The 23229-nt window shown below is 44.0% G+C and overlaps 1 protein-coding gene across 1 annotated transcript; it reads right to left on the minus strand.

Moving 5' to 3' along the window:
• Positions 1-1135: 1135 nt before the first annotated feature.
• scyl1 (SCY1-like, kinase-like 1) lies at positions 1136-16426 on the minus strand. Its single transcript, XM_083651681.1, has 18 exons — positions 16172-16426; positions 15309-15449; positions 13378-13500; positions 13025-13251; positions 12716-12806; positions 12074-12229; positions 10642-10800; positions 10247-10354; positions 9612-9725; positions 9333-9488; positions 8889-9077; positions 8051-8126; positions 7537-7743; positions 6382-6530; positions 6182-6271; positions 4217-4537; positions 3974-4052; positions 1136-3555 (listed from the first exon to the last, which is right to left on the minus strand). Exons 1-18 carry the CDS (start codon positions 16277-16279, stop codon positions 3431-3433), a joined length of 2619 nt encoding a protein of 872 aa, XP_083507807.1. The 5' UTR covers positions 16280-16426; the 3' UTR covers positions 1136-3430.
• Between the last annotated feature and the right edge of the window lie 6803 nt (positions 16427-23229).

Here is a 23229-nt window from a genome sequence, read left to right on the forward strand (position 1 = left end):
GCAAGTGAGCCTGCACAACCTATTGAGTCATTTTGGCCACTAATTAGTCATTTTTTGCCCATTTCTGCCCTAATTACCTAATGCTCTTTACACTTCCTGAAAGTGACATTTATTATATATTTATGCAATTTTACTGACACATTTAACATTTTAGATAATTGGTGGTGGACGTTAGGAACAAATAATTAATATAATAATATAGCCGCAAGCGCCAATACCAGGGGTTCAAGCCTGATTATGTCACAACGCCTATGACATCAACACTCAATCACTGATGACATCACTTACTGATGACATCACAATGTCACAATGTCTATGATATCAGTGATGTCACAATTGCCTAAGTGTAACCAAAAACCACAATTGCTTGAGTGACATCACTGATGGCATTGTGACATCTCTGCTCTTTGCTATGCCCAGTGCACAATTACCCAACTTTGCATAATTGATGACATCACTCACTGATGACATCACAATGTCACAATGTCTAACATCATCAGTTATGTCACAATTGCCCGAGTGTAACCAAAAACCACAATTGGACGAGTGACATCAGATACAGATACAAGTATAAGAGTGTGAGATGAGGAGAGCTCTTCAGTGCATACAGCAAGAATATAGCCTTCCCCTTCATTAACCGCCTTGTATTCCCAGAGGTTCTGAGGTGGCTTAACTCTGTCTAGCTCAGCCAGAACGGCTCGTCTTATTTTCAATATTGTAGGGAGGCGTGGACAACTCTGTCACCCAGCATCAACAGTAACCGTCCATTCACATTCTGCTGAAGGGTTCTCTGTAGGGCTGGGCCCAGGGCCCCAAGGGAGATCTGGGGGTTAGCCTGGATCTCTGCTCTCTCCTCCGTGGGAGATCATTTCAAAACGTGAATTGGGCTGTTATATCACCAAAGATTGGTAGATTGATGTAATCTTTTGTTTCTGAGTAGTGAGTGACATTTCCAACGCATGTGCAAAGTTTGGTTACTGTGGTCCTTAGGGTTTCTGACGTGTATACAGTTTTACAGAAGAAGGAAAAGAATAAGAATAAAAACATAGCAAATACAATAGGGTTTCCAGGCCCTTCGGGGCTTGAACCCCTAATAAATATACTTACAATATGTATTAGTTCTGTTTTTCTTTATTTGATGTTTTAGAGTAGCTCACATGGTACATATTTTAGATTCCCTGTAAAATGATGCAACTGGCCATTCTTCCATCAAGGAACAAACGCCAATATTAAAGATCCATCCTCACTATAGACCAGGGGTGGGCAATTATTTTTCATGGGGGCCACATGAGAAACACAGATTGTTGCCGGGGGGCGAGAAAATATTGTCATGGGACCTCTAATTTTATCACTAGCTTAAATTATAGAAAACATACTGTGCTCTTATTATTCAGCATTTACTATATTTGAAAATCACTCCAAACAGCCAATTTAGGTAATTTCATTCGATTTCTCTAGCCAAGTAAAACGGTGTGATTTGTCTTAGCCCTTGTTCACACAGGACGCCGGACCTAAGTGGAACTGAACCATGAAGCAGGCACAAGCTGAACGGACGCCTAACTGTTCACACAAGAAGCCTTCTCTTTTCCTCTCCGTGCCTTGAACCCGCCCACAACTCCCATTGACTTCATGCCTGGCTTGATGCGTCACGCTTGGAAAACAGGCGTGAACCCTGAACTTATTGCTTGAGCAAGGCACGAGGCTTCAGCGTGACACGCGCGCAGGTGGTGTGAACGGCTTCGCCTGTTAACAAACTTAAACTTAAATGAAACTTGTGGGTTCAGCGTAGATTGAGCTTAGGTTGAGCGTTGCTTCGCCGTGTAGTGTGAACGGGGGCTTAGACCTCCCGGGCCAGGCAGAACCATCAGGAGGGCAGAGTCTGGCCCCCGGGCCGCATAATGCCCAGGTCTATCGACTGTTTTCACAGAATTGTCAGTCCTGCTCTGCTTCTTTTTGTTTTTTCATGTTTTTTCCAAACACTGCAACAGGAAGTGAGCTGGGGTTCAATTTTTTTGTTGTAAAGTTAAAACCGTCTATATCATTAGGAGTGACGCAGCACAGCTCATTACCTGACCACTCGTGTAGACTGTGATCCATATACAGCACTTATGGTAGAGAACACCAGGCCTAGAGCACCATATCCATCTGAGAACGGGACTATGGGCTCACGTCGAAAAATGATGAAGATACAGAATCTGGTGGAATAAGACACTTCAGGGCCGCTTGTGGAATTTCTACCTGAACTTCTAGTGATAGAAAAGATCAGCAATAAAATAAAGGCACAAATAAAAGAGAAAAGCAAAGTTATATTTCCTTCCCTGACCTCCCCCAACAATGCACACAATTGTTGATAGGCAGAACTTATTTCCCCAGGTTGGTTTCTAGTGGCATCTTTAGGATTATACTTGTACAATGGGATGACAAGACCATGGAAACATGAAATAAAACTTTTTCCATTGTGTAGTGTAAACCCAACACCATACCTCATGGAATACATAATCATGTCATGGAAAACACAGATTGAACTGCCTCTTAAAAAGCCTGGATTTGGCTGTTTATTTCACTGGCCTGACTGCTCTTCTATGGCTCTAGTGTATCTAATGCATGTTCCTCATCTCCAGACCTGGAAGCAGTCAAATGTGTCACCTGTCAGGATGGTTCAGTACAGTCAAATACCAGGAGCAAAGTGAACTGAGCACATTTGAAGTTCCTTGCCATGAGAGCGTTTGGTAAAGCACACACATATACAAGTGCATGCATGGACAGACTTCCACAAAGTCTTCATTCTGGAGTTAGTGACAACTGATCTAAAACATTTATATCCTGTTTGTTTGTCTGTGTGTTTGTTTGTGTACTGACCATTTGGTTTAATACACATTTGAATCTGAAATTGTGGTATATTACTCTATATATATTTCCATAAAAAAAGTCTTTTCTTCATGTCATTTTAAGACAAGATGCACTATTTATGTACATTTACTTTACAACTGCAACATTGTGACTTTTGTATATATATATAAAAAAAGATGTAAGGGGGAAAATTGTGTGATGCGCAGTTTCCCCTGATAGTCTGATCGACTTCTGCTGCTGTCTGGTTCTCTATCTTTCTTTTCAACCCTTCTCTTCTGGAAGGATACAGGCAGCCCTCCCCCATCCACAATAATGCTGCTTCACCCATCAGAAAGGTAGAGAATCACAAGGCAGAGCACCATCTACTGAGCAACAGTACAACTCTCCTCTGCTCAGCCAGCGGGCAGCCTCCGTGCTGGTGACTGCAGACGGGTTCACAGGTGTCTCTTCACCAGTCCTTTACTCCAGGAATGTGGATCCCTTGCGCCCCTGTGCTTCCTCCATCCCTTGGGGGTCAGGGTCCAGTCATTGCACTCTGCATCCGGCCCGTCCGACTCTTGTCTCTTTCCTCCGGTCCCAGTCAGTCCAGTTTGCGCGCGCCCAGTTTGAGAGGACCTTTAGCAGCCTTGCGCTCTGCCCGTTTTGCCTCCAGCTCCTTCCTCCTCTCCTCCCGTTTCTTCTTTGACAGCTCGGCCTTGCTGAGGCCTGGTGGAAAAGACGAGTTATTCAACGGCCGTCTAACATCACACATTCTTAACGAGCTGTTCCCTTTTCAAATCAGCCTAATTAGACATACTGTACATGTGGTGCAGTGTGAGTGCGTCTTTATCATTGGTGCGTTTCAGCCATGCTTGCGAGATTGTGGAGCATTTGTGATATGACACAAATACAAGAAACAATAAAGAAGATCCGCACACTGAGCTCCCGACCGTTTACCATTTATTTAGCCATCCACAAGCAAGTGACGTTCCTCAGACATGTCTGAATGTAGACTGGTTTTTGGTTCCTGCACCTGCTTTACTTTGTTGGATGTGTGTGCGACTGCTTCAACTACTTTGATATGACACAAATGACAGAGAATTGAAAACAGCATTGTACATGTGACACACATGGAGACGCTTACCCTGGCTTCCATCCACAGACTCCCAGCTCTCCTCAGCGCCCCAGTCTCCCACCGCTTCAGAGCCCCAGCCGTCTCCACCCTGACAGGCACAAAACACACACATTCTCCTCACCATTCCGAATCACAACTTTTTTTTTCCCTGCCCCTTCATGTCCACGTATTCCTTCAGATCAGGTTCTCATCAACAAGTTTCATCTCTTAATCTGTCTCTCTGTCTTTGTTTCCCCCATCCCTCCTCCTCACCGTGGCAGTGGCACCGGCTGGGTTTCTCTGGGACACGCTGGCAAACAGGTCGTTCTGGCCGCCGCCCCCCTGCGCCGTGCCGCCGCTGGCCCAGTCGTACTCGCTGGCGAGCCGCACCCCCTCCGGCAGGGGGAGCGTCTTATTGGCCAAGTCCCTCTCAGTATCCTCCTCCGCCCAGTCGTTGCCCCAGCCCTCCTCGCCCGGCGAGCTCTGGCCCTGGCCCTCCTTCTCGTTGGACCAGCTGTCGTCGGCGTCCCAGCCCGAGCTGCTCCAGTCAGAGCTCTGCTTTTTCACCGCCGCGGTGGACGACGAGCGGCCCGCCTGGAAGTTAGACGGAAGATGAAGGATCAAAATGGAGAGGAGCGGATTACAGTACAGGGATAAAGCAAAAAATATTTTTTTCTACTGCTGAAAACAAGTATTTAAAGTATGATTTTGCAGTAACAACAGTTCAATGGGTAAACCCAAAGAGGATCCTGGAGCACGATTCACTGGAAAATGATTTTAATAAGGTGCAGCGACTAGCGTTTTGACGCAGACAGCGTCTTCATCAGAGTCAAAGTCAAACTGATTGTGATGAAGATGCTGTCTGCATCGTTAGTCACTGGCACCTTATTAAAACTATTTTCCAGTGAATCGAGTGCTCCAGGATGCTCTTTGGGTTTACTCATTGAACTGTTGTTAATACTGTCCTGTCCACTCCTGACAGCACCGACCTCCATTTGTGGAGGGCTGAAGCACAAGAGACTCCTTCTAACATGATTTTCAGTATTCAATAGACTTGTGGGTCTTAATGTAAAATTGCTTGAGCTATGATATATTTTTATCCATTTGAAAGAACAAATGTATATACGAGAAAACCACATCAGATTTTAGTATTAGAAAAAGTTACCCGACACTTGTAGAGCATCAAGCCGAGATAACATATTTGTATTACCGTAAATTTCGGACTATAAGCCGCGGCTTTTTCCCCGTTTTTTGGCCCTGCGGCTTATATAACGGTGCGGCTTATCTATGGATTTTTTCAAAAAAAAAAAAAAAAAAAAAAATCTCTTCTTTAGCACTCTTTCTAACTATAAATCCACTTCTGTTTTAATTTCCTCTCTTGCCCTCTTTTCACCACACCGCGGACACTGTGTGCACTGTAAAAAAAAACACAGGTGGTGTTGTGTTATGTTGTTTTGTTGAAATGTTAATAAATGGGAGCTTCCTCAAACAGCCATCTCTTTCCCGACAATCCCCTCTGTGCATGAACCCTTACATATGGTAATTAAACATTAAAACTAGGGATGCACCGATATGAACATTTTGGCCGATGCCGATAACCGATATTAAGATTGCTGTTATGGCTGATAACCGATATTTACCGATGTCGATATGATCTGTATAAAAACACATTTCTATGATAATAAAATTTTGTACATACTGAAAAACACATGTAAACACTGAATTTGAAAAAGTTATACATTTCTTTATTTCAAAAACATTTGTAAAAGCCCATAAATCATAGATTTACTGCATTATTTCATCTCAATGTGAAGAAATTGGCTGATACCGATAACCGATATTAACATTGCAACATCGGACCGATACCGATATGTTAAAAAATGACTAACATCGGCCGATACCGATATGATTGCCGATATATCGTGCATCCCTAATTAAAACACAATAAAAAAAAAAAACATTAAAACACCTGCGGCTTATAGTCCGGTGCGGCTTATATATGTAACAAACAGGCAATTTTGCTGCTGCGGCTTATACTCCGGTGCGGCTTATAGTGCGGAAATTACATATTATCACTACCTCAGCAGGATAACCAACTAACTAGATTTTAGTTGTGATTAATTAGAGAATTGGTCAGAGTACTAGAAATAGTAGATTTATTATTAACAGTAGTAGTAGTAGTAGTTTTAGTGGTGGTATCAGTAGTGGTAATATTATATAATGCATTATAGCACATACTCCTCTGTCATTGGCCTTCTTTTTGGATGACGACATGCCTGACCAGTCGGTGTTCCAGTCATCTGGTTCTGTATGGGCCTTCTCTGGGTCCTTTGTGAAAAAAGGAGTCAACAGTTTATGAGATCTTACATTACAAAATATGTAGTACTTCTCAATAAGAATATTCAATTTTCACTTTCAAATCAGAAGCGCAGTACTACCTCCAGGCTTCCCCAGTCCTCCTCCTCGTCCCAGCGGTCTCCCGTTGGCTCCACATCATTGTCCGTCACTTCCGCAGTCTGTGATTGGTTGGCAAGGCTAGAGGCAGCATGGTGAGTCAGAGAGGCCTGCGGCGTTTTAGCTTCAGAGCCTGCCATAGAAAAACACAGAGAGGAAGAGCAAACACTCTCAGGAGAGAGAATGAACAGCAGCAGCTGAACAAGACGTCAGCTACACAGCGTCAAGTCCTGTAAGGATTAGTAAGCAAATATATGCATGCTCCTATTCATACAACACTGTTTCTGAGGCTGGAGAGAGGGTGTACATATACCATCCATTTAAACACTGGAGCAGCACAGCCAGGTATTACTATGGGGTGGGAAGCAGGTTATAAGGGAAGGAAAGTCAAACCGTTATCCGACTTACCTTAGGACTGCAGAGGTCCCATTCTGCTGCTATATATAGTTTCTCTCTGAGCTCTCTGTCCTGCCTCTCTACAGTGATTGACTTTGATTAGGTCCGTTTTCTTCTGGGGTGAAGAGTCGGGCTCTCTACAGTTACACCATTTAAAATACTAAGAAGAAAAAGGCTATCTGTAATTGTAAACCAGGGCATCTGAAGATTTCAAAAAGCCTTAATGAAGACAATTTAAGACCAATTTAAATTTAAAATAGAAAATAAAGAAACACTGGAAAAACACAGCCTACTTCCAATTAAATGTAGCTAAATAAGCTTAAAACGATTAGTGTACGGAAACAAGAAATCAATCATTACAGGGTGCGATGCCCCAATCGGTTTTGGTCACGCAGATACAATGGGGGAAAAGAACATTGTACTGCTCACCCTGCTCTGTATTAATCTAAGAGTGGACTGTCATTGCATGGTGAAATAAGACATAACTTAATTGAATTGTAATTCTTTGAATTCTTCAAATTAAGATCACTTAAGACTTTCAGACATTTTAAGGACCCACAGACACCCTGTAAACAAACCAACACCACTATTTCACTCTTAATACTGTTTGAGTGCTAAACCTTATTGGCTGATTTCCAATAATGACGCCTTGCATAGTGCATTTGTCTCCTATTAGAGAGCTATCATCAATGGGGGGAAAGGTAGAGAATAAAATTGCTTCCGATGCCCCCTCCTCTCCGTACCAGGGGCAAGTGCTCCATCAGTAGCGTTGGCCGGGGGCGTGTCCTGGGCTGTGGCGCTATTCTCTCCCGGCGTTCCCGGCGTGCCCCCCTCTGCCCCCGGCGCGGTGCGGATCAGCTTGGAGGTCAGCGACGACACACCCGTCACCGCCCAGCCCGCCCAGCTCGACGATCCACCTGCAGGCTGAGCGGACGAGGTCACGTCTTTCTCTGCGGGACGGGGGAAGAGGATTTCAAATGAGTACATTCCACGCCAATCAGCATGGCTCGTTAAGACACAGAAACAGGAAATGCAAATGTCAACGTTGTTAAATCATGTAGATTCTACATGATTTAACAACACTGACATTCTACATTGTAGAACATAAAAACACATGTCCATTCATTCTGTTGACAATACTGCACTCGCCTTGAAAATGAAATGATGTAAAGACAACCGGGTAGAAAGGCTACAGGCTGAATAGAAATCATTATGGAGACAGGACGTTGCAACACAATGCACTAGTGTGTTGCATACCTATTTCAGCCAGCTTGGTTGGGTCTTCTGACACCGTCTCCAGCTTGGAAAGGAAACTCTTGATGGCTTTGAATGCCTGGCAGAGGCAGGAGGGGAGGAGAACACACATACTGAGCGGATACAAAGCAGCACAGTTCAGTGACAACACAAAATTCCATTCAGAGCAGATGACGAGGCAAGGCTGAATCCATAACCCAGAAAGAGACGGGTAATGTGAGGAGAGAGCATTGGCAGAGTTGATCACAGCACAAGGTGCATCTGACCTCCGCGTCCTGTGATTTCACCTGGGGTTTTGCATTACTGCCTTGTTTTAAGCTAAATCATCTAACCAGTGTGCCACGTATAGGCCTATGTCAGCAACGTTCCGAAAATAATTATAGGTATTCAAATATCCCATAAAACTGCCTACCTGTCAAGATTGTGAGTCAGTTATGACCTGCATGCTGCTCTTGACTAGCTTGCAGATATTTGGCCAACATCCTCTGAGTCTTGTAACATCCTCTTACTCTGCTGTTCACTAATATAATAAAGGCTAAAATGCAAAAAAAAAAAAAAAAAAAAGTTTAATGTTATTACTTAGGTTTTTCTTTTAGACCGTTTCATTTGTGTTAGCGCACATAAAAGCTGCCAAAAGGGTTGTCGTCATTGATGGACAACACACTTGGCAGCACAAACCATCAACATCAACATCGTTTTGAAGTGGATAATAGGTTAAGGAGTTACTTAGACTAACTTGTCTTGGTAAAGTATTCTCGTGACCAATGACTTTGCAGTCGAGTGTAAAAGCCACACCAGACACAATCTAGTCCCCACGCCTCCGATGATCACTGGCTCTAACCTGGTCCCTGACGGTCTTATCGGGGTCGACGGTGATGGCGCAGAGGGTGGGCAGGATGCGGGCGGCGCTCTCCGTCACGCTGTAGTAGTTGTGCGTGGCAGCAAACCCCAGCACGCCGGCAGAGCGCGAGGCCGGGAAGGGGTCCTTGGTGGCTCGACAGAAGGCCGAGATCAGCACGCGCTGTCGAGTCTGTGAGGAGAGAGGGGTGATGGAGAGAAAGGTTAAAATGGATAGGAAGGACGATGTCAAAAACCTTGAGCTGAAAACGAATGCCTGTGGCTGTCAATCATAATAAAACATTTTCCTTTGCGACTGATTCACTGACTAAATGTTTACGACATGAATATGGAGGCATTCATTTTGACATGAATGAACTTTAGCCACGCATTCAATGCATCAATTGTATTTCTAACCCCGCGTCACACTGTTGAAGGTGTACTTTACCCCGGAGTTGAGGTAGGGAGCGATCTTGCCCAGGCAGACGGTAGTATTGCAGCGGATCGGGCCTTGTTCATCTCTGGCCTGCAGCCTGGCGAAGTGGCGCATCAGCTCCTGGTTCAGGTTGCTCTCGTTCAGCTTGGGAGCCAGCAGCAGCATGGACTGCAGGATGGTAGGGACACACGCAGAGTGGGGATCGCATTGGCTGCAGCAGACGGAGAACTAAGCATATAGAAATCATATGGTGTAACTAGTGATACGTGGTGGTTTGAGTGTGCATCCTACCTTCACAGTCTGTTCTCTGATGGCAGGGTTGGTGTCCGTGAAGCCGTGGACGACGTGTGGGAAGATCTGGGAGTTGACTGCCGCCTCGTTCAGATACTGGATGAACTGCTCCATCTGAGGAAGACAGGAGAAATACTGATAGCTCATGTGTTTTCATCCTGGGGGAAGGAAGCAGTTGGGGAACGAATATCCTGCTGGCCCCACTTAGCACTGGGGTTTTGTTCCCTTTCTATCTTGGGACAGCTGGTTGGATAAGTGTGGCGTTTTAAAACGCACTGTTTCTAATGAATAAGAGAGCAGACAAATCGTTCTGGCAAAATATTCATATCATTCATGTTCTTTCATATGAAACGTGGACAAAACATAAATCATTTAAATAGCTCTGAACAATTTGGTCATAGGCTGCAAGTTTAGACATGAGTGGACTTTCCAGTTACAGTCAGCTGTTTAGTCAAGGGCTCCAAATCCTTCAATTACACTCAATGAGCTTTGTGTTCTCAGGTTAATTACACTCAATGACCTTTGACGTCAAGTCAAGTGCATCTCAAATAACGCAATTTGAGGTGTGCATGCTAGGTGGAAGCACTACCTATGAGTACGGACACAGTATCTACAAGCCATATTGTGACAAGTACCTGCTGCAGCAGTCTTATCCTCATTGCTCGGTCTGTGGAGGAAAACATCTTCACGATGACTGGAATGATCTTCTGTTGGTATTCTTCTGCTGACAGGAACTTCCCCACCTGGCAGATAGAGAGAGAGACACAGAGAGAGAGAGAGAGAGAGAGAGAGAGAGAGAGAGAGAGACACACACACAGAGAGAGAGAGACAGACAGAGAGAGAGTGAGACAGAGACAGACAACGGTCAGTGATGGAGACTCTCCACTGCTCGTATCACATTTAAATATGACTTCCCTGGCATTGTGGCTTTGATCTGACTTTCTTTGGCATAAAAGTGTTGAAAGGCCCTGAGTGGCATCAAGACACTGACTGAAAGAGAAACTCGTGTGAAAATGTCCCCGAGAGTCACCTTGAAGAGCGGTGTGAGGACTACGGCGCCGGCATTGCCAAACTCGAAGGCGGTGAGTAGCTGCGGGAGGACCTTGTGTTTACAGAAGTCCTCGGGGAAGGAGTCCAGGTTGTCGCTCAGATCCTGAAAAAACTGCTGCTTCTCTGCCGGATCCTTGATCTGAACGTACACAAAGAAAAAAAAACACTTAAATAGGACATTCTTCTCAAAACGTTTTGACATCCAGGATCTGGATTCAGATTTGATGGTGCTTTTGATTTTCCATGCCATAACTCTTTCTAGAAAGATGGAGAGGAGAGTGAGAGAGGTAGACACAAATAGACAGAGAGAAGCCCTTTTCAGACATGCAGTGAACTCCTGAAGATATCCAGACGTTACTTGGATGGGGTGTATGTATGAACACAAATGTCCATTGTGAGCGCGCAGCCCCACAAATGGATCTTACCCACCTAAACCCCTAGTAATATGCCCATGAGGGAGAGAGAGATGAGGTATAAAAGGACTACATTGGATAATTTAGGGAGATGTTTTCAAATATATGACAAATTATACCAAATGTTCATTTTCACATTTAAAAGAAACAAGGGGAAAAAAAACTTTATATATTGTGTTCATCTGCTGCTTGTCAGTAGAGGTAGCTTCTGCCTAAAGCCTTATTTATGATAGGACGCTCAACATTTTTACAAGTGTCTCACGACAGAAATTAAAGAGTCGCACACTGTTTTTAATTTATACTTTGGCAAAAGTTGTCTCCACGGTAACAGTGAGCCGGCCCCTCCCACAGCAACAGCGTCTCGCCCCTCTGCTTCACTCCGAGGAGGAACGGCTGTTTGCCTTCCTCCGAGTTCAAATCACTGTAAAAACATCTTGCCCGAGTCTTCAATGCAAAAACATAACCCTCCATCTTTATCTCCCCGCATCACTTTTGTCAGACAATGGCTCGCTCCTCTTTTCCTATAATCGCTACGCTTCTCCAGACCTCCACTCCGCCCACACCGAGCCCTGACTCCGCCCACACCAAGCCTTGTCTCTTTGCACTGGGGAAGGCAGCTGCTGGCCCGGGCAGGCTTGCTGTCAGAGACGAAACCATAGATATTATATTACTATAGATGGGTCACTGCACAAACACTGCTACACTGACGAAACTCTTATCTCTAGCCAATTACAGTGCGTGACAAAATATGGCGGTGTCAACATTCTCCAGGTACGCGACACCAAAGAAAAGTGTTGAGAGACACTTTTCTCCGCTAAAGACGTCATATCCGTCGAGAGACAGTTTCAAAAGTGTGGAAGAGACAAAGCATAAATTGGGCTTAAGAGAAGTCATTTCCTCCTTGCACGTATGTACGACAGTCAAAACAATTATTTTGTAACATACATGCTATATGCTTTATGCAGAGCCTGGTTTATATCTTGTAAGGTGTGTGTGTACCTGGATCTCCTCCAGGAAGAGGTTGCTCTCCACAAAGCTGTTGCTGAGGAAGCCTCCAGAGGCCCGGCAGTTCTGCAGGAAACGGGCCGGGTTGGGGCGAGCGCGGGGGTTTGCCCCCACCAGCTCACAGTAGTGAGGAACCAGCGCCTTGGGGATCTGGGGGCACAGAGAGGACAGCACACCACACTGTGAACAACACCATTCAATATCCCCAGCGCATGACTGTGTCATCTACATGTCACAAGGATAACTTTGGGCTATAAGCAATCAAAATGTGTGTGTGTGTGTGTATTATATATACTGTATATATATATATACACACATACACATTATACATACATACATACATACATCATGAGGCAAGTCGCATGTGGTAAGATAGAGGGCCATATCTTATGCCCAGTGCAAGGGCAAGCGTTATCTTTGCTAGTTTCTAGCACTCAAATTTTCTTCTTCTTTTAATTACCACTGGGTCAGTAAATCAAACAAAGGATGTGTTTCAGCGACCTAGTGGTAAAAGAAAAGAATTCGATTTTGAGTGCTAGAAACTAGCAAAGATATGGCTCAGGGGCTCTCCCATGCTTAGATATGCATGATGGTGACAATAAGTAAATAGGGAGTGGGAACTGTTGAGTGAGGTACCTTTCCCAGGGAGCGAAGGGAGGAGGCACGAGGCAGTGGCCCGTTGAACACCTCCCAGATCAGGCAGCCCAGCCGCCACACCTCCCCTGCCCTGGAACAACACGCAAACACACAGAGGTCAAGTCAAATGCATAGGATGATTCAGAAGGAAAATGGGTTTAATATCATTTCCACGCCCCATTTAGGTACATTTACATGGTATTACTTATCTGGTACTGTCATATTCTAAACCACTTCTTCCTCTCCATTTCAGACACATTTCCAAACTCCTCTCACTTTTTTGTCTTCACTCCCTTCTTTCACTCTCACCATTTCTCTCCAGTGTTGTTGGGCGTCTCTGGTGGGTCATACTTCTCCATGTCAGGGTAGACGGCCTTGGGAGCTGGCAGCGAGGCCCCACTGGGGTCGCCCTGCTCTGGGACGACATGGTCCAAGGCTCCCAGCTTCCACTCTCCGGCCCTGTCCACAAAAACAGCCCACACGCCCAGGTTGTTGTGGAGAAGGTGGCAGTCGTTCACTAGGAAACTGATGGCTTTCTGTGGGAGGCGGCACACAGGAGACGTGTGGGTAAAGAGAGAGAGAGAGAGGGGGGATGCTGACAAGGGAACCATCCAAACCAAAGCAAGTGTCAATTTGTGTGCTCCAGTCCTCCCCTCCCTCACCACTATCTGGTGCAGGCCCCAGGAGACCTCCAGCTCCCCAGAGCCGCTCTTCTCTGCCTGGGCTTTCAGGTGGACTGCCAGGGGGGTCACCTGCTCCGTAACCAGGTACAGACTCTTCTCTGTCTGCAAGACATCAGTAAGCAAGATTAGCAACATTTTGTGGCATGTTTATAGCTCCAGCTGCATTGCAATGCTACTGAACTACAGGGCAGGGCAATATGGAGAAAATTAATCTCATGGTAATCATAAGATATTTTGATATCAATATATGATGATATGCAAACTCATATCATTATTTAATTTGATCTTATTTTACTGCATGAAATATAAGGTCAAATCAAACTGAATTTCAAGTAATATTCCCCAGTTTTTGGCAGATCTCATTTTGTGACAAATGTCTATGAGTATTTGCTTTTTACTGTTAATTTATTTAATTTAACAGAAGATCATAAGATAAATAAATATTAATTATATTACATATAATTACATATTCATTTATTTATCCAGCTCTACTTAACTGTAGCGACTGAACCACAGCTCAGGCTCGTACACACATTCTAGCTTGAAAGGCCTTTACCTTGAAAAATGTACTACTGTAGTTTAAGGAATTTTGGTAAGTTGCTAATGGCTGCATAGCTCCAGTGGGTGTGAAAATCACTTAACATCTTCAGAATGATGACAATGCAAACAAAGCGAGCAAAATTGTCAAGGAGTTGCTAGCGAGTATCAATTGTGATGTTTGGAGTGACTTGATAATAACCATTTCAAGTGTAGATTTTACAAATATCTAGAGGAGCTAATATTATTTTTTAGATATTTCAAATGGCTTGCATGTATGATATTTAAGAACATAACTGGACTACTAAATGCCATGGGGTGCTTATAACTTATTATGTAGTACACTGCTCATTACAACTATTACACACACACACACACACACACACGCACACACACACACACACACACACAATTCACACTCACCTCTGTCTGAAAGCCAACATGCAGAGGAGAGGAGATGGAAAACAGACACTGATGATATGGTAATGTTAATTTTGTGCTATCACACCATTTGCAACATGGGATGTTGTAAGCAAGCTGATTTACAGTTTACGTAATATAGATAATGGTAGTTTTGGAGTCGAGACTACCTAAACCGAGACCGAGTCAAGACCGAGGGTGGGGGGGGGGCGAGACCGAGACAATACAAGACCATTTTCAAGACCATGGCTCTAATGATGAACATTTACACTATTGCTCTGTTAACATAATAAATCATTATTTAGGAATTTTAGTAAACTACAAATGGCTGTGTACAGTATATACTCAGTAACAGAACGCAATCCTTTGATCTGAAACACTGCAATTCCATATCAGTGACCTTCAGAAAGGCTCAACACAGTGGGCAGAATGACATGTAAAAACACCTTACTGCTACCTAATTATGACTTCCTAAAAACTTCAGCCACTTATTGGTAAATTATATGAATGTAATTATATATATATATGTAATAACCTGTATGATGATACAGTATATGATCCGTATGCGGGAGTATGCTGTTAATTAACAGAAGCATTAGTCTATAGTGGTTATGCTGAAACAATCATTTATTTGAAATGTAAACCTGTTGGTCTACAGTAGAAAATAATTTCACAATGCAAAACAGGTTTTTTTCTGGCTCAGAATGGGCCGTGTGGTCTCTCTCGACTGGTCTTGAAAAAAAATCCTGAGTCCGGCTTGTCCAAAACCAAGACCGATGGAGGGTGAGGGTGAGACTGAGACGAGAGTCGAGACCAAGACCATCAAAATGTGGTCTTGGTCTTGAGACCAAGACTGGTCTCAAGTACTCCAACACTAGATAATGGTAGTGTGTCTAGAGCAAATATGGGTGGGTGGAAAATCACTAATCACTCTCCCTCTCAGAGAAACACACCTCCAATCCATCCACGTAGGCAAGGATGTTAGGGTGTCGCAGGGTCTTCATGCGTTTGAAGGCAGCTTTGGCTAGCTGGGTCTGCTGCTCTGTTCCCTGAGCCACCTCGTACACAAACACAGACACTGGCTCTCCACTGGTCTGGGGACATGGGATGGAGGCATATAGGCTGTGAAAATAGTCCTCCGTAGTAATGACATGACAATTTAAACTTTAAAACATGTACCATTATGCTTGGTGTTCCAGTCAAAGCAAACAGATTTAAAAAGTGCACAATAGTAGTCACCTGTCTGTCATCAGAGTTTATTCTGAGGCAATACAATTAGCTAACATCCTTCATGGTGATGTGAACAGAACCTGGTGCTAAATTGCAGCGATGTGGTGACGCTGACAGTCCAGGATCCAGCTGCTCACTGATATTACAGGATAATGACTGAGGATGTGAAGCCAATCGATGTCGGTGCTGACACCCGGAAATCCATAACGTAGTATGCGTTTTCAAATGTTTGTAAATAGTTGTTAACTTGGCTAACGGTAAAACGGGGTGACGTGGCGATAAATACGTCCGGAGTAAACAAAGCCTGTGCTAACTTCGTTAGCAATACATACACAGCCTAACGAGTGATATTACACACGATCAACGTTGACATTCAATCATCAGAATATACAATAAAGACATAGACACGTCTGACAAACATGCACGCAAAATATCGTGCCTAGTGACCAAATCCAAGTAGCGAACAAACACTTCGTTAGCTGGCTAACAGGCCCCCGTAACCAGTCGTAACGAAGCGAGCTCCTGTTCGTAATATCTCTCTACTAGCTAGCGGTGGTTCGGTCTTGATTTGCTTGCCTCTCTTTACCTTTCGCTTCCCCCGATGAAGTGTCCATAATCCAGACGTTTCCTGGGTGTCTGGCAGAAGTTCGTAAGCAAAGTCTTTGACAGGATCCCTGGCAAAAAAGGACCACATCTCCTCTTTCCTCCACACCGCATCAAGCACACACAGCAGCAGGAAAAAATAGCAGCTCGCTACTAGCGGTGAAGCTAGCTAGCTATATGGTGCGTTCCTTTATCGCAAAATAACTGGGATGTGGAGGCTAAATGACATCACATCCGTTTTGTTAGCGTTCCATTTGCAGAAAACTTGAGCTGGGAAGTTCACTGTTCATTGGTCAGATCCAGTCGCTAGCCAGGCTAGCCATTGTTAGCCATTGTTAGCAATAAAATTGACAACATGGCATTTCGCGGCAATTTGCGCATACAAACACTGCAGCCTCATGTCCACACAGATAGAAGTTAGGCAGTGCTGTGTGTACAGCTGATTTAATGAGACACAAACAAAACAGAAGTGCTAAACAACATTACTACGATTATACTACTACTGTTGTTGCGCGGCGCAGCCATCTTGGATTTTTGAGGTTGGGGCTGCTGAGACTCCTACGAGTTTGGAATGGGACATACCAGCTCTGATGACGTCACCGCCCAGCTCATGACCTTTGAAGTCGTAAGATTACCAGTCCCCAGTTATAAAGGAATGCACGAATAGACCAAATCACCGTGACGTCACCATGTAAACAAATTTACTTCCGGGTACCACTTGGGGAAGGCGGCAGGTTTAAATAAATGTGCGTGTTGTCAAATAAATGCTGTCAAACCCTCTCGCTGTTTTCGGCCGACTACTTTCAATTTAAATGGTTAAACGGTTGGTAAACATGCTTGTCCGACGTATCTAGCCTTTCTTCTGTTTGTTTGATGTAGTGTTAGCTAGCTAATAACGTTTGTTTGTCTGTCAAACTCGCTGTTTTTTTGCAGACTTGAGTGCCAGCCACTTTTGGAGAACGGACGCTCCCAGTGCCAGAGTTTCAGAGCGTTTTCAGTGATTTCTCGAGGCCCACAGAATATTGTGTGATATTACTATGTAAACACCGAACACGCAAAAAGAACAAGGAGACTCTATTGTATCATCAGCAAAAAAAAGTTTATTGATACCATTTTCCGTTCTTTAGTTATCAGCCGGAGAAGATAGGTCAAAAACAGCAAAAATATGCTTTTCTATCAGGAAGCTGAGATATTCAGCCTTTTGTGAAATGCATTATTTCAAGCACATTCACTGACTCTAGATAATATCTTCTGATGATGTGACCTGGTTTAGTTCTGTGGTGCATGCGCGCCCCACCCCCCTGTCCCCCCCTCTCCCCGCCTCTCCCCGAGTCAGCTGTAAACTCCTCCCCACACGCACAAAGTCTATTCGGAGCCTCTGTTTTCTCCTGGCAGCTCACAGCAGCAATGAGGAAATGCCCAACGCGACTGCAGGTAGGGTTGGCCCTTCAGCGTTGGGTGCTGCCTTTCTATGGGGTACTCGTGTGAAGAAACTATGCAGACAGACAGACAGGCAGAGGAGCTGCAGTTGTGTGCGTGGATTGATTGTTGTTGGCAAGCAGCCCAGAGCCATCTACATGATGGCTCTGGGCTGCTTGCCAACAGCAATGAGCGCGGTTTGTCTTTGATCACGGCTTTGTCAGGCTGTATTCCTTGACACTTCTGTCATCTGGAGAGCACTGTCGCCACCTAATGGCTCGGTAAAATAGGTTATAGACATTCAACATGTCCCAAAATGTTACAGGACATAGATCTGGCTTCGATGGACCCCCCCCTGTCAAAAAACGCAATTGACGACAATCGTCGTCTTTGGCACTCTACGTCAGTATTTGAATTGACGACAGCTGTCGTCATTGGCATTCAATGAGTTAACGTTACAGACAGAGCTACTAACCTCGCGTCACCAGGCTCTTCTCGGCGAGAAAGAGCTACTGACGCCACGTTAATTTAATTTAGCTTCAAGTCTACTCTGGTCTGGTCCAACAGGTAAATTAGCTAGTCTGGTCTCCACTAACGTTAGTGAAAGTGTTGTTATGAATGATATTAAACAACAACACAACACGGACGAACCATTTTTGTCTTCTTTGTCTGTTTTTGTCTTCAACACGTCAGTTTGTGCCGTCCACCGCCATTATAATGTGTGGACCTCAGGGGTACCCGGAAGTAAATGTAAACATCCCGCTGATTTGGTCTATTGGAACGGACCTAAACGGGTTCGTAAAAACTCAAACTCCCTCACGGTAGTTCCGTTCTAAGATAATGGGTTAAATTCAGGATAAGCCAAGCCACCTGTATTATGTCCATTCATTAACAAGGACATGAATAAGGACTGAAATTGTAATGTCTGCCCTCCTTTAAAAACTTAAACAGCTTTTCATGCCGTCAATCACTGATATAGACTGAGATAATGGCCTTTATCATTATCCATTAGGCTAGACCCGTGGACGTGTCACTGTAACTGAAGTATTATCAGTTACAAATTGTAACTGATAATACTTCAGTTATTGTAACTTACAATAACTGATAATACTTCTGTTACAGTTACATGACAGACACACGTCCTGAAAGCGGCTAGCTATTAGGCCAGTGGTTCTCAAACTTTCATGTCAAAGACCCCTAAACTGACACAAATTAGACCAAGGACCCCCATTTGATAAGATTTTGTCCCAGGGTCCTCCATCTCATAAGATGTTTGCTTTTAGATGTTTTATTAGTGTATGAAACCCATGACTAAAAGTCATTGTGTTAATTATGGGTGGAATTATAATGAAATTAAATTATTCCCCTTTTTGCTGGGGTCCCCCTGGAAGCCCCTCAAGGACCCCTAGGGGTCTCTGGACCCCACTTTGAGAACCAGTTTAGGCTACTTATGACAGGTGATAGTACAGATCTGCAAGGAAAGACTGACATAATAGGTTTTTTGTAAAGGGGTGCTTTTATTCACATTACACCAATAAAGCAATACAGTTGCAGTCTTACTGCATTGTGTTAAGGGAATGTATGGTGAGAACAATGACACAAAACAACTACACATTTGATCTCAAATCAAACACTTGTTCTCAAATCAAACAGCTCTTGCAATTTGTCACAATCAAAACACAAGGCACAAAGAGCTAACAAAGAGCAGATTCAACAGCCAATTTCATTGCCCTTTGCCAGTTGTTCTATCGGAGCCGGGGGCAGCCGGCAGCGAACTGCATCTTCAATTTCTTCTTATGGCAAGTTGTGGTCTTCTTTCCTTGGAGCAGAAGGAAGCAGAGCCACACCAGACAGACAGTGATATGCGATGAATGGAATTATTCAAAGATCAGGGATGCAAACTCACGGAGTGTGAAAAAGGTGACGGATACCAACGCAGACACAAAACACTATTTATAGGTCACTGTCACTTAAAGGTGACTAGTTTGCAACCCTGCAAAGATGAAGCTGTAGAATGGAATCATGTTTGGATGTTACATAGCATCCTGTTACATATCAAAAGAATGTAGCATTTTATAAACATGTTTCTGGGACAAGACACAATGTTGCTTTTCAAACCAAGATCTGTACTTGAAATCGAACAATTGTGCACTGTGCAAAGGAAATAACATCCCATTCCAAAGTGAGGGTTGTTACATCAGCACACTGGTCTTGCCACCTCTGCAGTAGATAGACTTGTCATCACTAGTTGGATCCACTAACCAGTGTCATCTACAAACTCAAGCAGATCCACCCAGCTTTCACCAAGGGTGCTGATGACTAGCAAGGACCACACCACAACAATATTTCGTTTAAAGTTTTAATGAAAATTGAAGTGTGTATGTGTTGAGGTGCAAGTGTCTAAGTGCATGAGGATGTTGTCCGATGTCATCTGACTGGTCTAGGAGGTCGAACTGAGACCGGGCAGAGGGAGACTCAGCATGGAGGGTTCCATCTCAGGCGTGTGCTGCCCGAGCTGATCACATCGGAGTGTTTAACGGCCGAGCTGATTAGAGAAGAGACCCCCCTAGACACGTTTCAGCAAATCTCAACTGATGTTTGAACTTCAGGGCTATTCAAGAGTTCAAATCTACCTGTAGAGAATGTATGACCAAGCAAGACAAGTACTAGACTGCAGTATCATGCCATTAGTCAAATGAAAATAAATATGTGGCTTGTATTGCAGTAGCAAGTAAACCAAAATCTATGTGTAGGCTAGCATGATAAAGATCACAGGTGTAGGTGAAGATTGACACTTGATTAAAGGCAGACAGACGTTGAAGAGTTGTCATCCCATAATTCTATCATGCCAATTTCTATATTTAAATGCTCATTCGGGGATGCAAAGTCATGGATAGTGAAAAGGTTACAGATACAGGGCAGACAAAACCACACAAATATATTTTGGGATGGAAAACTGTGACTGTCACCTAAATGTGACTAGTTTGTATCCATTCTCATTGTTTTACCCATATTATTCTGTAAAACTAACCCAAATGTAATCTCAATTTATTATATTGTATGCAGACTGAGCATCCCCACCTCCCCACCAATAGAACATTCAACATTCACCTTTAAAAAAGGATAGGCCAGCTTTTTGGGAGTTCAGGCCATTTGCCATATTGCCTATATTAAAACTAGAAACATACATGGCTTTATTTTCAATCTACGTGCAGTACAAACTGTGGTAGAGCCCTCACTGATTGATAATATTTTAGCGCTACAATGGCAGTCTATGGGATTTTGGCCTACTCCCGTTCAGTCGCCCAAAATGGACAGTCCAACAGCGCTAAAAACATTCACATGTACATGGTGTGACTCGTGTACTCCCCACGTGATTAATAATAATCCAAAATTACATTAAAGTTAACGGTCATTTTCCTAGTAAATCCACACACCGAGACCTAAACAAAGAGTAACCCAACTAACAGGAATATTAGATAACCGACGTTACTTCCTTGTTTGCCATGAGGCGCTTGCGCTGTGTGCAGTCGTCAGTACAGCGCATGCGCCACATGGCAAACAAGGAAGCACTTTGGTTATACTTAGTTCAATTACTCTTTGTTTAGGTCTCCGTGTGAGGATTTACTACGAAAATGACCGTTTAATGTAACGTTGGATTAATCACGTGGGGAGTATGTGAGTCACACCATGTACATGTGAGTGTTTTCAGCGCAGTTGGAATGTGCATTTTGGGTGACTGAACGGGAATAGGCCAAAATCCCAGACTGCCATTGTAGCGCTAAGCTATTAGCAGTGAGGGCTCTACCAGTTTGTACTGCACGCAGATTGAAAATAAAGCCATGTACGTTCTAGTTTTAATATAGATAATATGGCAAATGGCCTAAACTCCCAAAAAGTTGGCTTATCCCACAGCATGGTGCAGGTTAAAAAAAAATCTGAATTGACATTTTGGGCTCATGATTAGGCTACAGTGAAAACACAAAAAAAAAGACAAAGATCCCCCCGCCCCCAGGGTATAAATATGGAGGAAAAGGTGGCATTTTATAAATGGGCGTGTGACATAACAACAGGAGTGACATCACAAGAGGAGAATGTTCTGCTGGGGCTGACACAGGGATGCAAAGTCATGGAGAGTGAAAAAAGGTGACGGATACCAGGGCAGACATAAACCCACTCAGAAATCCTCATATTTTGGGCTGAAAAATGTGACTGTCACCTAAAGGTGACTATTTTGCATCCCTGTGACATCACAAAAGGTAGTTCCATGAAATGGACTAGTGCCCCCTGCTGGTTACAAAAACTAGTCTAAACGCAGCTATGTGTGATTGAAAAAAAGTTTTTTCCCCTAAATCCCATTGCTATATACCCCTTCCACATATTAATGCAATGTGGTCTCCAACCTGCACCATGCCCTTTAACATCTGTTTATTTTCCAGACAACATACATGACACATGATTTTGTATTCTATAGAATGCCAGGCAGCCAGACTGTTGAGGGGGGCATGATTAATTTGACAAGATCTATGGTAGTTCGAAGGGAATAGTAAATGTACTAAATGCTCTCTCCTGATCCATGACTGACTAAAATAAGTTAGCAGCATACTAAAAAAGCGACACCGCAGGGATTTGAACCCCGTCCTGATAGGAGTGCCCACCACCGGAGTCTTTTGCTTTTTTGTTGTAGCTGTTAACTAGGGCTAAAAGCAAAACCTGGAGGAACATAACCCAAGGGGTTTGTTCCTCCAGGAAAAGAAAACCCCTCAACACCTGGCTGCGCTATCCTGTCACCACCTGAAGATTCATTCGGTCACGAGGCTGTAACTAGAAGAAAAAGAGATCTGGTTTCCCCAATCCCCGGCAATCCCCAGAACGACACTGCATGGTGCAAGACTATTATTGATTCCACGATGTCTAATAAGTTTAAGCATGTGACTTATCGGTGACACTCGTCCGGTCTCGCAGGTCAAACGAACTGGTGGTCAAGCCTTGGTTGCAAGTGGTTAACTTTGGCTGTAATGGGAAAAAAGAGGGAGAGTTTATGCCTCCCCACCCCCCTCCCACGCAAACCCCATACTTATCCCCAAGTGCTCATCCAATATGACCCAATTGTGTCGACATGGTTCAAGTTTACCAAGACTAACGTAGCAGCAGCATATACCACAGCAGGCTACTCAACCAAGTCACGAATCACCATCCCATGAATCCCTGCGGGGGTTAAGGCGCCTGGCTCAGTGAGTTAAGCTGAATGAAGAGAAATCTGAAAGGAAGAGAAAGAGTGCGTTGCCCCGCCCCACAACCCCGGCCAAATCTACTGCAATGTTTGACAGCGACTTCATGAGCATTCTGTTGTGAAGTATGTAATCAAAATGTTATGCATAGCTGATGTGCATGCAACGTTACACATTAAAGCCATGGTATGTTAAAAGAAAAATCAGGGGAACCGAAATGACTTAACTTAGTACCCATGAGACTGCAGTGATGCGGAATTAGCAAGACAAGCTTGCGGTGCGGCTCTTGATTGTAATGTGACTGGATTCTCAGGGTTCCATCACACAGTTATTCAAGACAAGTTTTAAGTTGAGCAATTTGACCTAAGAAACCAAAAGGGAAAGAAGGGCA

This window comes from Poromitra crassiceps, assembly GCF_964638095.1.
Source record: "Poromitra crassiceps genome assembly, chromosome: 15".
NCBI lineage: Eukaryota > Metazoa > Chordata > Actinopteri > Beryciformes > Melamphaidae > Poromitra > Poromitra crassiceps.